Genomic DNA, 16,387 nt, shown 5'->3' on the forward strand with positions numbered 1-16,387 from the left:
ATTCGTTATGGCCCTGAGCCTGACCTAAATATCTCCTCGCAAAACACATCCCAGCTTGGGGCGGGAGCGAAATTGGGTTCCCCTATCTCCGCCGGCAGCTGCCAAGCTCGTGACGCGCCCGTTCCCGACCCGACGCGGGGATCGCTTTCCCCACAGGTTGCCGGTTTGGAAACGCCACCCGTCGATCCTTCTCCCATGGAATAAAAACAGCCACAGGTTGTAGCCGAGATGGAAGGGTTTCGCAGGCTTCCAGAACCGGAGAGCGGTTGAGGGAAAGGTGGTGAGGGAAAACGCATCTGAGGGATGTTTTTTTGCCCGTTCTGACTCCAGTCCTGGGTGCTTTTATAAGAGAACGGCTCCAGTGACACCCTGGATGGTTGAAATTAGAGTTGGGGCTGTTCAGCCTGGAGAAGAGAAGGCTCCGGGGAGACCTTCTAGCACCTTCCAGCACCTGAAGGGGCTACAGAAAAGTAGGAGAGGGACTTTTGACAAGGGCATGGAGTGATGGGACGAGGGGGAACGGTTTTAAACTGAAAGAGGGGAGATTTAGGTGAGACATTGGGAAGAAATTAGAGGATAAGGAAATCCCAGGAGAGAAGAGGTTGGGATTTATTGCTCCTTCTACGCGTCACCTCTGTGAATATCTTCAATTCCTGAACGCCAGGTGTGGGCTCGCTGGACCACGTTCAGCCTCCTGGATGTCAAACACTCACCGTAACGTCGCTGGGTTTGACTTCACACGCCGTATTCACACTCAGGCAAGGCAGCCGCCTTCCCAGGAGGAATATTCCTCGGAAGAAGGCAAAAAAACCCAAGAGCAGAATATCCTGAGGTTGCTCTAATGAAGAAATCAAAGACACCAACGCTGTGGTCTCGGTCCTCAAGACCCAGGGAGCGAACAACGGCTCATTCTTCCCCGTTGAAACCACGCGCCTCGCTCCAACGGGTCTTTTCTTCTCAACAGAGAAGCCAACAAGTGGGAACGCCGAGGAGCCGACGGCGGCTTGCTTGGCCTCAACGTGGAGACCACGGGGCTTCGTTAGACGAGCCTTGGAGCGGTTCCTGCCATTGAGGTTTCTGCGTTTGATGTCAGGCTTTGAACTTGGGCTGGTTCCTGCGGGGCACGCCGCGACCGTTAACTCTTTGCGAGTGGTTTTGGGGTCGACATCTCGTTATCGCAGTATTTTGGCACTGGCGATGGGCAGCCCTTAAACTCCGACCCCATTTCTTCCACCTCACGTTCCCCAAGTCGCACAGGAGCAGCCCCGAGCCCAACGCACCTACCAAAACCTGAGCAGACAACCCGGTTAACCACTCGCCGTGCCAACAAAGGGTGACTCCTTACCCGCACAACCAGGTCACCCCCTTGCCTACTTTCTCAACGCCCACATTTCCTGGCACCGCCACATCCCAGCCCTGGAAAAGCTTTTCCTTCGCCCAGACCTGGCAGAGAGTCACCCCGGGGTTTGTCCCCATGGGATTCCTCCTCATTCCCTCGCCCACGCTCCTGCTGATGACCAAAGATGACAAAAGCAGGTTGTCACATCGGCATCGCTCCCGTCGCCGAGGTCCCCGCTCAGCCGTAACAAGGCAGGTCACCCGGCTGCCTCCTAAGTGGGTCGGATGAGCTGGTATTATGGGCTGCATCCCCAGCGGCGTGGCCAGCAGGGTGAGGGAGGGGATTCTGCCCCTCTGCTCCGCTCTCCTGAGACCCCCCTGCAGTGCTGCGTCCAGCTCTGGGGCCCCCAACATCAGAAGGACACGGAGCTGTTGGAGCGAGTCCAGAGGAGGCCACGGAGATGCTCAGAGGGCTCCCCTCGCACCCCCGAGCCCCCCTACGAAATTCATCCCTAAATAAGCGCCAAGCCCTCACCCGCGTGATGGACGAGGTTGGGGTGACCTGGGACGGTTTCACCCCGAACGCCGAGGGGAAGGTACCGCGCCGGGGGGGTTGATGCCAGACCCAGCCCTCCGCTGCCACTTCGGTGTCCTTGGAGAGCCCCCCCGGGGCCAGGGGACAGCCCAAGGTCACCAGGGAGCCCTGGGCTCATGAGGGTCCCTGAGCCCCAGTGATGAGGGGGGTGCTGGGGGCCGGCGGCTCCATGGCACCCGCTTGCAAAACTGACCCGGGGATCCTGCTGCACACCCAGGGGATCCCCCAGGGATCACCCGAGGGGGTAGCAGCTCCCCCCAAACATGCAAGGGACCCCCTGAGGGATCAAACAAGGGGGGATCCCCCCCAGCACATACAAGGGACACCCCCAGGGCTCAAGTCACAGGGGCTTCCCCCCAGCACACCCAAGGGACCCTCAAGGATCCCTCAATGGGGTAGATCTCCCCCAGCACACCCAGGGGATCCCTGAGGGATCACCCAAGGGGGTATCAACCCCCCCCCCAGCACACGCAAAGGACCCCCCAGGGATCGACTGAGGAGGGATCCCCTCCAGCACATGTGAGGGGCCCCCCCCAGGGATCACGCAGTGGGGGGGATCCCCCAGGGATCGCTTGAGGGAGGATTCCCCCCACTCAGCACACGCAATGGACCCCTCAGGGATCAGCTGAGGGGTGACCCCCCCCCCAGCATATCCAGGGGACCCCTCAGGCATCGCTCAAGGTGGGGAGATCCCTCCCAGCACACCCAGAGACCCCCAGGGATCACTCAATGGGGGGGATTCCCCCCAGCATACCCAGGGGACCCTGAGGGATCACTCAATGGGGGGGATCCTCCCCCAGCACCCCCAGGGATCATTCAATGGGGGGGATCCCCCCCCAGCACCCCCAGGGATCACTCAATGGGGGGGATCCCCCCCAGCACACCCAGAGGATCACGCAGGGATCAGCCAAGCACCCCCCCCCCCCATCAAACCCAGGGGACCCCCAGGCTCACCCAGGGGGGATCTGCCCCCCCACTCCCCAGCCCCCAGGGATGCCCCCCACCAGCCACTCACCCCCTCAGCCGCCCCCAGCCACCCCGGCTGCCGCCGCCGCCGCCTCATGCCCAGGCCGCCGCCACCGGGCTCGGCCTCGCCGCGCTCGGCCCTCCCTGTGACGTGGCTCGGTGCGACCGGAGACACGGGGATGTGGGACACGGGGACAGGCCCCCAGTGTGGGGGGACACACCGCAGTGACCCCCGCCTCGACCCCCAGCCCAGCCCAGGCCCCGCTCCAAGGATTTTCCCAAAAGCGGCTCATTCCACCCCAAAACCGGGATCCCCCTGGAGCCAGGCAGCTCCGCCAGTGCCTCGGCGACGCTTTTTATGCCAAAACCCCCCAAATTTCTCCATTTTGGGCTGCTGGCAAACGGCTGCAGATACAGTTATGTGCTAATTATTCCCGAGCGCAGCTGCATCTCACAAAAATACCCGTATATGGGGGGAGAAGAGTCTTGATTTGGCTTTTGTTTGTGTTTTTTTTTTTTTTACCAGAAACGCTGATTTTTCACACAATTCCTCTTACTCTGCACATTCTCTGGAAAAATAAGGATATTTTTTTTTTTTTTAAAAACTCCTTTTCTTGATTTCACTCTTTGTGGACATAGGTGAACATTGAATCTTTTATATCCTGGATATAAAATCATCACGCAGTCCGAGGAGTTGTGCTTTTTGTGTGTACAAACAATAATAAACATTTGTATGGACCTGAGGACGAGCACTTTGAAAAGAAGGTGTTTTATAGAACCATAGAATGGTTTGGGTTGGGAGGGACCTTAAAGTCCATCTAGTTCCAACCCCCCTGCCACGGGCAGGGACACCTTCCACCACACCAGGTTGCTCCAAGCCCCATCCAACCTGCCCTTGAACACTGCCAGGGAGGGGGCAGCCACAGCTTCTCTGGGCAGCCTGGGCCAGGGTCTCACCACCCTCACAGCAAAGAATTTCTTCCCAATATCTCATCTCAATCTCCCCTCTTTCAGGTTAAAACCGTTCCCCCTCGTCCCATCACTCCATGCCCTTGTCAAAAGCCCCTCTCCAGCTTTCCTGTAGCCCCTTCAGGCACTGGAAGGTGCTAGAAGGTCTCCCTGGAGCCTTCTCTTCTCCAGGCTGAACAGCCCCAGCTCTCTCAGCCTGTCTCCAGAGCAGAGGGGCTCCAGCCCTCTGAGCATCTTCGTGGCCTCCTCTGGACTCGCTCCAACAGCTCCGTGTCCTTCTGCTGTTGGGGGCCCCAGAGCTGGACGCAGCACTGCAGGGGGGGTCTCAGGAGAGCGGAGCAGAGGGGCAGAATCCCCTCCCTCGCCCTGCTGGCCACGCTGCTGGGGATGCAGCCCAGGATGCCATTGGCTTTCTGGGCTGTGAGTGCACGTTGCTGGCTTGTGTGGAGCTTCTCCTTACCCATCACCCCAAGTCCTTCTCCTCAGGGCTGCTCTCACTCCATTCTCCTCCCAGCCTGTGTTTGTGCTTGGGATTGCCCCGACCCACGTGCAGGACCTTGCACTTGGCCTTGTTGAACTCCATGCGGTTCACACAGGCCCAGCTCTCCAGCCTGTCCAGGTCCCTCTGGATGTCACCCCTTCCCTCCAGCGTGTCACCGCACCGCACAGCTCGGTGTGGTCCCCAAACCTGCTGTGGACACACTCAATCCCACTGTCCTTGTCACCAACAAAGGTGTTGAACAGCGCCGGTCCCAGTACAGACCCCTGAGGAACACCACTCCTCACTGGTCTCCACTCCACTCATCAGAGCATCCTTACTACAGAGAGAATCCTCCTTAAGTCGTTGAATAGTTTAATAATGTCATTTTTAGGGAGCAAAACACAAGGGCCAGACCGAGTGTTAGTGAGGGGCTTGGTGTTTGTTCGTTGCTAGACAGCTTGATCAAATAATTTCTTTTGCTGGCCAACACCTTGTGTTCTCTAGTGTTTGCCATTATTTTGTCTCAACACACTCTACTCACCGCTCGGGTTTTTAAGCTTGATGACGTGGAAGTTCGGTGTGAAGTAGATGGTCTATTAGAGCACCAGAAAAGAGATGCCGTGCTTGTTTCTAATATCGAGGCCACACCTGGAGTACTGGGTCCAGTTCTGGGCTCCCCCAGTTCCAGAAAGACAAGGACCTACTGGAGAGAGTCCAGAGGAGGCCACAGAGATGGTCAGAGCATCTCTGTTATGAGGAGAGGCTGAGAGAGTTGGGGCTGTTCAGCCTGGAGAAGAGTAGGCTCCGGGGAGACCTTCTAGCACCTTCCAGCACCTGAAGGGGCTACAGGAAAGCTGGAGAGGGGCTTTTGACAAGGGCATGGAGTGATGGGACGAGAGGGGATCTTATCAATGCTTACAAATACCTCAGGGGCGGGTGTCAAGGGGATGGGGCCAGACTCTTCTCAGTGGTGCCCAGCGCCAGGACAAGGGGCAACGGGCACAAACTGAGACACGGGAAGTTCCACCTGAATATGAGGAAAAACTTCTTGGCTTGGAGGGTGCCAGAGCCCTGGCACAGGCTGCCCAGGGAGGGTGGGGAGGCTCCTTCTCTGGAGATATTCAAACCCCGCCTGGACACGACTCTGTGCAACGTGCTCTGGGTGACCCTGCTTTGGCAGGGGTTTGGGCTGGGTGATCTCCAGAGGTCCCTTCCGACCCCAACCAGTCTGGGATTCTGTGACACGCTCCAGTGCGTGTCACAGGCAGCTCTGCTCACACTCTGGCTATTGGTTTTCTCGTCAGAACACGCACAGCTCACATTTTCTGTTGGTTTTGGCTCGGCACAGCAGGTGCTCCCGTGTTCAAGTGCCTCGAGACACCCTTTCCCGTGACTGTCCCCAGCTGCGAGAGCAAACGTGCGTCCGGGTGGAGACAGAAGAGCTCTGGAGCACCGTGCTCCAACCACACGCCGCTGCCTGGACTATCTACTGCTCTTTTTCAGCCCTCCAAAGACCGAGAAGTCCCTGCTCGTTGCAGGGGTGAGACTAGATGACCTTTAAAGGTCCCTTCCAACCCAAACCAGTCTATGATTTCTAAGAACTAAACCAACAAATTTAATCAGTGAGAGACACAAGAAACCCACCAGCCCGGGGAAGCAGCACGCGGCAGGAGCAGCATGGCGTCACTTCCAGCGCCACACGAATGCTCCGTGGTTTTATCTCCATCATCCCAACCTTTTAATTTCCTGGTAGATCACCAGGAGCTCTCGTTTGGAAGCACGGCCTGACTGGGAACGGACGGGAGAGTGTGTGGGGATCCGGGCTAATGGAGTGGGATGCTCTGACCCCCATGGGAGAAGCCCCTCGTTAAAAATCAGAGGCAGAGGGGAAGGCAGCTCCTTGCTCTTCCCAAACGTGGAGGTTTTGCAACCCACATTCCTTATTATTTAAGCACAAAATAAATTTATAGGATGTTGCCAAAATGTCTGAATCCTGGAAAAATAAGAGGAGAAATCTGGGAGGTGGGAGGCTCCGCCGCTGCAGATTTAACCTTACCTCTGACCTGACCGTGTGGGTGTTGGAGAGGGAAATTAAAACCAAACCCCAGCGTTGCTCCCACACGGAAACGCGGCACCCGCCTGGCCTCGCCAAAAGCACCTACAGGTGCGAGAAACCTCGCAGAAGGTGCTTTTACCAACAGCTTTTGGCTTGAAAGCTGGAAAATTGACATTATTCCCCAAATCCCAGGGTATTTTGGGATGAAGGGGATGCTTCCCATCAGCCAGATCACCCCGCAGGGACGGCGAGCTCGTGGGCAGCGGCGTTTGCCAAACTCACCCAATTCGCAGCCGGGCGAGCTCTGCTTGAGGGCGTATTTCTTGGGCATGGCGTGGCCGCTGCTCTCCTCTCCTCTCCTCTCTCTCCCTCGGCGGTTTCTGGGAGCAGACAGCCCGGCCAGCGTTCCTCTCTCTATTTAAGAGGTATCTCCACCCTTCCCCGTCGCCTCCCCTCCCTCTCTCCTCCACCCGCAGCACCCGCACCGAGCCGGCGGTGCAGAGTTCTCCGAGGGGAGTTCAGGAGATGATCCAAAGTCTCCCCAAAACCAACGGCATCTGCTTCGAACCTTATCGTTTAATTAAGAACTATAAAAAGCCATTAAGGAGGGTTAATAGGACAGGCCGAACACTTTGATGTGGAGCCTCGTCCCCGTGGCGAGCGGCAGCGTTGGGCTTGGAGAAGGGGAAAGGTGGGTTACGCACTGCCCGGGGCACATTATCAATTCAAGAGGCTTAATTAAAAGGCTGTTTGGTCGAGCATCAGATGTGCTGGAGTAATTACCACACAAAACAGCCTGGACTCTGCTCCACCAGAGCTATTTGACAGATTAAGAGCCCAAACTGGCATTTACAGGCCATTTTCCAGCCGCCAGTACGTGCAGCGTTGATAAGACGCGATCCCTTCCCGGCGTGGATCAATACAGTCTATTATCAGCCATCCCTGTTGGGCCGAAACCCGCCGAGGCAGAGCGATAACCCTGGCTTTGTCATGGGTTTATTTTTTTCTTTTTTTTCCTCTGTAAAAAGGGCTCCCGCTGCCTTTTTCTGATAAGCAACAGCTGAATGTGCAACACTTCCAGACTCACCAGGCAGGAGGGCAAAGCCACGGGCGTGCGTGACCGGCAGCACGCGCTCCAGCTTCGCCGGGGGCTGGTGGAGGGGTGAAGGGGGGTTTGGGGGCCTGGCTGGAGGGAGGAGAGGGGGCTTGGCTGGGAAAAGCATCCCCGAGGATTCATGGAAGATGGAGGAGCTGCCAGAGACCTGGGAAGAGGCGATGTCAGGCCTGGTTTTAGCGATGTCTGGGGGGAAAGGAGTTGGCAGAGCTCACAGGCAGGGGTAGAAGGCTTTTGTTTCCCAAAAGCCTTTCGACGCCGTTTCTTACGGCGCTTGGAATCGAGAGCAAACCTGACCCGTATGGAAGCACCCGGGGGCGGCTGCAGAACGGGTTCGGTGGCTCAGCGCAGGCTGTCAGCGGGAGGGACGGGCAGACGGAGGTGTCCTGCCCAGCTCCGGCGTCTGGACCGGGCTGTGGGCCAGGGAAACTGAGGCAGAGCAGGGGAAGGCACCCGAGGTGGGGACCACAGGGCTCTGGGGGACACAACAGCCCCTCTGCTGCCACACCGTCCCTCGCTGAGGGCCTGCAGCAGGGAGTTGGCCTCTCCACCGTATCTGGGGCTGGGCAGCAGCAGCTGAGGGCAACTACAGGCCCACCACGGGCAGGGGCAGCCCTGGAAGGGCCAGGGAGGGGGTTTATCCCCTGGCCCCAGTGCTCGATGAGCTCAGGAGTGGCTTTAACCCCCAACCCTGGTGGTCAAAGGGCTGGGGAATGGGTTTATCCCCTGGCCCCAGTGCTTGAAGGGCTCCGGAATGGGTTTAACCCCAGCCCCAGTGCTCGAAGGGCTCTGGAATGGGTTTACCCCCTGGCCCTGGTGCTTGAAGGGCTGGGGAATGGGTTTAACCCCCAGCCCCAGTGCTCGAAGGGCCAGGGAATGGGTTTAACCCCCAACTCCAGTGCTCAAAGCACCAGGAAACAGGTTTAACCCCCAGCCCCGGTGCTCGAAGGGCCAGCGGATGGGTTTAACCCCCGGCCCCGGTGCCAACCACCCACTGTAGCAGGCCGAGAGGGAGCGGGGGCCCAGCTCCCCCCGCCTGCATTCCCCAACTACTCTGACCCGTAACCACCGACCCCGCGGGGAAGCCAAAGGCCCGGGACGGGGAGGGGCGGCCCGGGACAAGGCCCCGCTCCCCGCTGGGCCTTCCAACAGCGCGGGAGAGCGGGAACCCCCGGCGGGGCCACGACCCGGGTGGGCCCGGAGGGGCTTGGGGGGCTCCGGGGGGGCTCCTGAGGGTGCCCGGGGTTCCGGTAACGCGGGGGTGGGCCGGGCCCGCTCCAGGCCCCCCTACCCGCCCCGCAGCCCCGGGGAGCCACTTCCGCCTTCGATCACGTGATCGGCATCGCAGCACTTCCGCCCGCCGTCACGCGGGCGCCGCGGCGTCAGCCAATCAGCGCTCAGCACCGCCCCCTCCCCTCCGTTAACCTTCGCCCTTTGACCCCGCGCCCTGACCCGCCAACATGGCGCTGTCCAGGGCCGGCTGCCCCGGGCCGCTCTGGCGCCTCGGTCCCGGCTCCGCCGCCGCCCCCCTCAGCCGCTCCCGGGGGCCGCTGGAGCCGCGCCCGGCCCGGCGGGCGCCCAGGTGAGCGGGGACCCGCCCCCCGGTGTCAGCCATCGCCCCCAAGTACCGCCCATGACCCCCGCGGCCTCCTGCCCCCGCCGGTTACCGGCCTCGGCCTCCGCTACCGGCCACAGCCCCGCCCCAGCCCCCAGCCCCCAATGACCTCCGGTTCCCCCCCGCCCCGTACCACCCTGCGCTCCCCACCCGCCTCCCCAGCGCCAGGCGGGCCCCCCCGTTACCCACCCTACCCATCCCCATTACCGACCATGCTCCCCCCTCCACCTCTCCCACCTTGACCCCCCCAGCGCCAACCACGCCCCCCCAAGCACTGGGGGAGCCCCCAAACCCCCTCACTGGGCCCTGGTCCTCAACCCCACCCCCCATGTGGTGCCCCCCCAGCCCTGGTTGGGGTTGGAAAGCTGCCCGGTGAAAAAGGACCTGGGGGTGTTGGTTGATGGCGGCTGGATATGAGCCAGCAGTGTGCCCAGGTGGCCAAGAGGGCCATCAGCATTCGGGCTTGTACCAGCACTAGTGTGGCCAGCAGGACTAGGACAGGGATTGTCCCCCTGGACTCGGCACTGGTGAGGCCGCACCTCGAATCCTGGGTGCAGTTTTGGGCCCCTCACGACAAGAAAGACCTTGAGGTGCTGGAGCGAGTCCAGAGAAGGGCAACGAAGGTGGTGGAGGGTCTGGAGCACAAGGAGAAGGGTCTGGAGAGCTTGTGAGGAGCGGCTGAGGGAGCTGGGGGTGTTTAGCGTGGAGAAAAGGAGGCTGAGGGGAGACCTTCTCGCTCTCTACAACTGCCTGAAAGGAGGGTGTAGCGAGGGGGGGGTCAGTCTCTTCTCCCAGGTAACAGCAATAGGACAAGAGGAAACGGCCTCAAGTTGCCCCAGGGGAGGTTTAGGTTGAAGATCAGGGACAATTTCTTCCCCAAAGGGTTGTCAAGCGTTGGAACAGGCTGCCCTGGGCAGTGGTGGAGTCCCCATCCCTGGGGGGATTTAAAAGCCGTGTAGATGTGGTGCTGAGGGCCATGGGTTAGTGGTGGCCTTGGCAGTGCTGGGTTATGGTTGGACTCGGTGATCTTAATGGTCCTTCCCAACCCAAACGATTCTGTGATTTTATGGTTGTGACCCTGAGGGGCTCCCGGTGCTGCCCGTGCCGGGCAGGGGGGATGTCCCAGCACCCTCTCCCCTCCCTGGGGGCTTCAGGAGCCTCACAGCTCAGTGTCCCACCTCTCTGCAGACCAACCCCCCCTTTTCCTCAGAGTCTTTTCCACAAAACACTGACAAAAACCATCATGGTGGGGGTTGTATGTGTGTGTGGGGGGTGTTTCGCTGCAGGTTGCCCACGTGCTGCCTCTCCACCAAAGCCGGCTCCAGGTCCCTCCTCGCCGCCTTGGCGTCGAAAGCGAAGCGCCTCAACGGGAGGTACGAGAGGTTTCTGGAAAGGACCTTCCCCCGTTTCTACGTGCTGTACGCCACTTTCACGAAAGGTGGGTCCTCGGGGAGGGGAGGAAACGTTTTCCCCTTCTCTGGGGAGAGCAGAAGCAGCTGGAAACGCGCCGCCTCTTCCCTTCCCGGCGCTAAACCCAGCGTCGCCGGGGGCGTTTGGCGGGGGATCGGGGAGCTGAAGGTGCTCTGTGTCCTTGCAGGAATCCAAGCGCTCTTTCTGGAAGTCAAAGAGATAAGAAAAATCAAATCTCAAATGTCCCAGCAGAGACTGAGCGCTCACCAGCTTCCCTACCGGGAGATGGAGCGGCTGCGGCAGGTACGGCGCGGTGCCGTGACGCCCGGTTCTGCCTCCCCGCTGCCGCCGGGGACGTTCCCTCCCCGCGAAAAGTGGCTCGAGTTGGTGTGTGGGGCTTTGGCAGGGGGTTGGAGAGGCCAATTCCTCCATCTGCAGCACGTTCCCTGCTTAAAAACGGGGTTTGGAAGCTGCGGCTGGGGTCGGGGCTGTTAATTTTGAGGGTGTGTAGTGAGTTTTGTGTCAGATCCTGATTTACTCTCTTCTCATTTCGGAGCCAGTTTCGCCGGGACGTCATCAAGGCCATTCCCGTCGGGATTATCGCCATCCCGCCCTTCGCCAACTTCTTGGTCATCGTCCTGATGTGAGTATCGGTGTCGCTGTGACCTCTGGGGCTCGCCTGCAGCCCCCATATTTGGGCTCCTTGACGCTACAAGACAGACCTTGAGGTGCTGGAGTGAGTCCAGAGAAGGGCAACGGAGCTGAAGGGTTTGGAGCACAAGGAGAAGGGTCTGGAGAGCTTGTGAGGAGCGGCTGAGGGACCTGGGGGTGTTTAGCCTGGAGAAAAGGAGGCTGAGGGGAGACCTTCTCGCTCTCTACAACTGCCTGAAAGGAGGGTGTAGCGAGGGGGGGTTGGTCTCTTCTTCCAGGTAACAAGTGACAGGACGAGAGGAAACGGCCTCAAGTTGCCCCAGGGGAGGTTTAGGTTGGAGATCAGGGACAATTTCTTCCCCGAAAGGGTTGTCAAGCGTTGGAACAGGCTGCCCAGGGCAGTGGTGGAGTCCCCATCCCTGGGGGCATTTAAAAGCCGTGTAGATGTGGTGCTGAGGGCCATGGGTTAGTGGTGGCCTTGGCAGGGCTGGGTTAATGGGTGGACTTGATGACATAGAATCACAGACTGGTTTGGGTTGGGAGGGACCTTAAAGCCCATCTCGTTCCAACCCCCCTGCCACGGGCAGGGACACCTTCCACCAGCCCAGGTTGCTCCAAGCCCCATCCAACCTGCCCTTGAACACTGCCAGGGAGGGGGCAGCCACAGCTTCTCTGGGCAACCTGGGCCAGGGTCTCACCACCCTCACAGCCAAGAATTTCTTCCCAATATCTCATCTCAATCTCCCCTCTTTCAGTTTAAAACCGTTCCCCCTTGTCCCATCACTCCATGCCCTTGTCAAAAGCCCCTCTCCAGCTTTCCTGTAGCCCCTTCAGGCGCTGGAAGGTGCTAGAAGGTCTCCCTGGAGCCTTCTCTTCTCCAGGCTGAACAGCCCCAGCTCTCTCAGCCTGTCTCCAGAGCAGAGGGGCTCCAGCCCTCTGAGCATCTCCGTGGCCTCCTCTGGACTCGCTCCAACAGCTCCGTGTCCTTCTGATGTTGGGGGCCCCAGAGCTGGGCGCAGCACTGCAGGGGGGGTCTCATGAGAGCGGAGCCTCTTCCCAGCAGAAGAAAATCCCCCTGCCCCAGCCCGCACGCGCTGTTTTCCTCCCTGACCCCCATCTCCTCTTCTCTCCAAGGTATTTCTTCCCACGTCAGCTCCTGATCCGCTACTTCTGGACCCCCGAGCAGCAGGTTGAGTTCCTGGAGACCTACGACACGATCCGCAGAGACTCGTATCCGCACGTGGTGGAGAGTTTGGCCCTGGCAGCGCGTTCCCTGCCCGAGCCGCAGCTCCAGAAGCGCCTGCAGGAGCTCTGTGCCCAGGTACGTCAGCGCCGTGGCCGGCGTGGCCCATCCTGCCCGTGCTGCTGCCTCGGCCCTCCCCGGTGCTGATGGACGCCCGTGGGAGGTGTCGGTGACGCGCCGTGGCTCTTGCAGGTGCAGCGAGGTTCCCAGCCGCGCGTGGCCGAGCTCTTCGCTGTGAGAAGTTTGTTTTCGGGATCTCCGTTGGCTCTGAACAAACTCCGGGTGTCTCACGTGGTGAGTGCGGCTTTTCTCCTGCCGGCAGCTCTACCGAAGAGCGCCGAGGGCCTGGTCTGCTCGGTCGTGGCCTAAAACCAGTCCAGGTGTGGATGAAAAGGTGGATGTGAGCTGGCAACATGCACTCGCAGCCCAGAGCCAACGGCATCCTGGGCTGCATACCCAGCAGTGTGGCCAGCAGGGCGAGGGAGGGGATTCTGCCCCTCTGCTCCGCTCTCAGGAGACCCCCCCTGCAGTGCTGCGTCCAGCTCTGGGGCCCCCAACAGAAGGAGGACACGGAGCTGTTGGAGCGAGTCCAGAGGAGGCCACGGAGATGCTCAGAGGGCTGGAGCCCCTCTGCTCTGGAGACAGGCTGAGAGAGCTGGGGCTGTTCAGCCTGGAGAAGAGAAGGCTCCAGGGAGACCTTCTAGCACCTTCCAGCACCTGAAGGGGCTACAGGAAAGCTGGAGAGGGGCTTTTGACAAGGGCATGGAGTGATGGGACAAGGGGGAAGGGTTTTAAACTGCAAGAGGGGAGATTGAGATGAGATATTGGGAAGAAATTGTTTGCTGTGAGGGTGCTGAGACCCTGGCCCAGGTTGGCCAGAGAAGCTGTGGCTGCCCCCTCCCTGGCAGTGTTCAAGGGCAGGTTGGATGGGGCTTGGAGCAACCTGGTCTGGTGGAAGGTGTCCCTGCCCGTGGCAGGGGGGTTGGAACTGGATGAGCTTTAAGGTCCCTCCCAACCCAAACCATTCCGTGATTCGATGATACGATGTGATAAGGAATTCGTTACCCTGCGGGTGGTGAGATATTGGCCCAGGGAGGTGGGAGATGCCCCATCACTGGAAACGTTCAAGGTCACGTTGGACGGGGCTCTGAGCAACCTGATCTGGTTGAAGATGTCCCTGGGGATTGGACTAGATGACCTTTAAGGTCCCTTCCAACCCCAGCCACTCTGTGATTCGATGAAAACAGCCCCAGAACGGCTCTGTCCATCCTTTCCGTAGGTCCCTGGCTGGGTGAGGCCATCACCCACTCTGGAGCCGTCCCACACACCAGAGCTCACCCCAGACCCGTGTGTCCAGCTCAGGACAGAGCTCGTGTTTCTGGCCACCCGCTCCTTGCCACGCTCGCTGGGCGTAACGAGGTCTGCCAAGGGCTGCTCAGAGTTTCAGCGTGGGCAGGACAATTAGCCAGATAATTAAGGGGGAACAAAATACGAGGCGTGTCTGGGATGGGACAGGCTTTGGTTGCAGTTGCACCTGAACGGGTTGTAGACCCATTTTTGGAGGGGTTGGACGCCCTCACCGTGTCCTTGTCTTTCCTTCTCAGAAAGCCCTAAGCCAGGTCCTGTTTCTGACCCCCCACTTACCGGCTTTTTTCCTGAGGCATCGCTTACGGAGCCACGTCCTGGAGATCCGGCACCTGGACCGCGCCATGCTGCGCCTGGGCTTGGGCCAGCTCTCCGAGGAGGAGCTGAAAGCGGTGAGGAGCCTCCTCCGGCCCCGCGCCGGCTGCTTGACCCCGGGCGTTGCGTCGTCCCGGCCCTCCCCGTCGTTAGCAGAGCCGTGTCGGGGCACGGCACGTTCCTCCAGACCCACCACGAGGCGGATTGTGGCCGTTCTCCTCTGGGAAAGGCATTTTCTGAGCCCTTTTTCCCTTCTGGGGCCACCATGGGGCACGATTCGCCCTCGTTCAGTCCCGCTTCATGTAATCACAGACTGGTTTGGGTTGGAAGGGACCTTAAAGCCCATCTCGTTCCACCCCCCTGCCACGGGCAGGGACACCTTCCACCAGCCCAGGTTGCTCCCAGCCCCATCCAACCTGGCCTTGAACACTGCCAGGGAGGGGGCAGCCACAGCTTCTCTGGGCAACCTGGGCCAGGGTCTCACCACCCTCACAGCAAAGAATTTCTTCCCAATATCTCATCTCAATCTCCTCTCTTTCAGTTTAAAACCGTTCCCCCTCGTCCCATCACTTCATGCCCTTGTCAAAAGCCCCTCTCCAGCTTTCCTGTAGCCCCTTCACGCCGAGGAAGGATCACAGCACCATCCCTGGTGTTTTATGTGACCGGGAGTGCCCATCCCTGAACATCTCTCTATTTTTTTGTGCTCTCCCCCCTCCGCAGGCTTGTTACCTCCGTGGCCTGAACTCCACTCACCTGGACATGGCCGAGTGCCGAGCGTGGCTGGAGCAGTGGCTGGGGCTCTCCTGCAAGCTGCAAGGTAACGGCAACCGAGGGGCAGCTCCTGCCTGGTGGCACCTGGGAACGCCTTGAGTTTCTCTTGAGTGTTGGTTTGGGGCAAATTTGGGCTAAACAGTGGCTTTATCCCCCTCCAGGCTGCCCCACCGATGTCCTGGGGCTGTGGGCCCGAGAGGACACAGCGGAGGGCTCTGGCTCTCCCCAGGCATGTCCCCGTGTGGAATACCCCATGCCAGGGTGTCCCTGTCCCACAGAGACCTTGTGGTGGCCGATCCGAGCCCCACAGCAGCACCGGAGGAAGCGAAATGGGAGCGGGAGGGCAGTGGGGGAGGCAGCGCAGAGCAAAAAGCCCCCGGAGAGAGGGGAGGGGGGGGTGAGGGGGAGCCCTGCAGCCTCCGGTGCCGCAGCGGCAGCTCGGGGTGAGCACGTTTGGGGCGGTTGGGCCGTGCCGGTGCCACTCTGACCCCGCTCTCGTGTTTTTTTTCAGTTTCTGAAGCTTCCCTCCTGGCCAACAGCATGGTCCTGCTGTCCCTCAACTACATCAGGGCCAAGGAGTGACAACCCAGCAGCGCGCCCTCAGCCCTGGCGTTGCGCGATGCCCAACCCGGTGCCACCAAAACCAAAAAAACCCACCAAAACTCGCCTTTGGGTGATGGGAAACCACAGCCCCGAGTCGGCGAGAGGGGCCTTGACGCTGCCGCGGGGGCGAGGACGCGATTCCCTCCCTCCTGCACCAGAGGTTTGTGCCAGCACCGGCTCTTCTCTTCACCTTGGTGCCATCGGAGCGAGCTGGCAACGCACCTCGTGGCAACGGGCTCCCTTCAGCTTGGGTTTCGCTGCTCGCACGGAGGGTTTGACTTCGTTTCTTTACTCCACTGAGCAACTTGAATTATCAAAAATCTTAATATAAATATAAAAGACCCCAAATCCCCCTCCGACCTTACGAGGAGCCGTGGGGAGCCCCTCGCCGCCGGCGAGGGAGGACGTCGGGGCTGGAAATGCCGGTGCTGAGAGAAAAGGGGGTCAGAAAGGCGGCGCCGAACCCCGGCAGAGCCCACGGGCTGCGTTCGGTCCTCGAGTTCTGCCTAAATTAGATCTTAACCCTTAATTGTTGTGCTCTGGAGGCGGCTGCCGGGGTTTAGCGGCGGCTCCTCGCTGTGTGAAGGGGTGAAAACCCTCCGGGTCTCCCCTCCCGTCACTGCATGAGAAATATCCGACTTGTTGAGTGAATTTAAAACCGATGTGAAGTGTTTTATTAAAGACAAAAGCAAGCGAAGTGGCTCCGGCGTCTCTCTGGAGGCCTCTCCCTGCCTCCTGCGCCACGAAATGCTCCGTGTTCCCCGTGCCGCCTCCTCCACCCACGGACGGGGCACGCTAAAACCCAGAAAATTTCCTTTTTTAAGCATTTTTAGGGTATAAAGACAGGGTAGAAATCACCCAGGCCAGCACCCAGCTCCTCCCTCACCTCTCGGAG

At 59.9% G+C, this 16,387-nt stretch overlaps 1 protein-coding gene across 2 annotated transcripts; it reads left to right on the top strand.

The window, feature by feature from the left end:
* The first annotated feature begins 8,965 nt into the window (after positions 1-8,965).
* Positions 8,966-16,189, top strand: LETMD1 (LETM1 domain containing 1). 2 transcript variants are annotated; one of them, XM_068410337.1, is made up of 9 exons: positions 8,966-9,101; positions 10,421-10,572; positions 10,732-10,847; positions 11,105-11,187; positions 12,330-12,516; positions 12,631-12,732; positions 14,043-14,195; positions 14,839-14,935; positions 15,401-16,189. In XM_068410337.1, the coding sequence occupies exons 1-9, from the start codon at positions 8,980-8,982 to the stop codon at positions 15,469-15,471; spliced, it is 1,083 nt and encodes a 360-aa protein (XP_068266438.1). In that variant the 5' UTR covers positions 8,966-8,979; the 3' UTR covers positions 15,472-16,189. The 2 variants fall into 2 exon arrangements, with proteins under 2 accessions (XP_068266438.1, XP_068266439.1); XM_068410338.1 differs by lacking the exon at positions 14,043-14,195.
* Positions 16,190-16,387: the final 198 nt, after the last annotated feature.

Source organism: Nyctibius grandis, chromosome 11, assembly GCF_013368605.1.
Source record: "Nyctibius grandis isolate bNycGra1 chromosome 11, bNycGra1.pri, whole genome shotgun sequence".
NCBI classification, from domain to species: domain Eukaryota; kingdom Metazoa; phylum Chordata; class Aves; order Nyctibiiformes; family Nyctibiidae; genus Nyctibius; species Nyctibius grandis.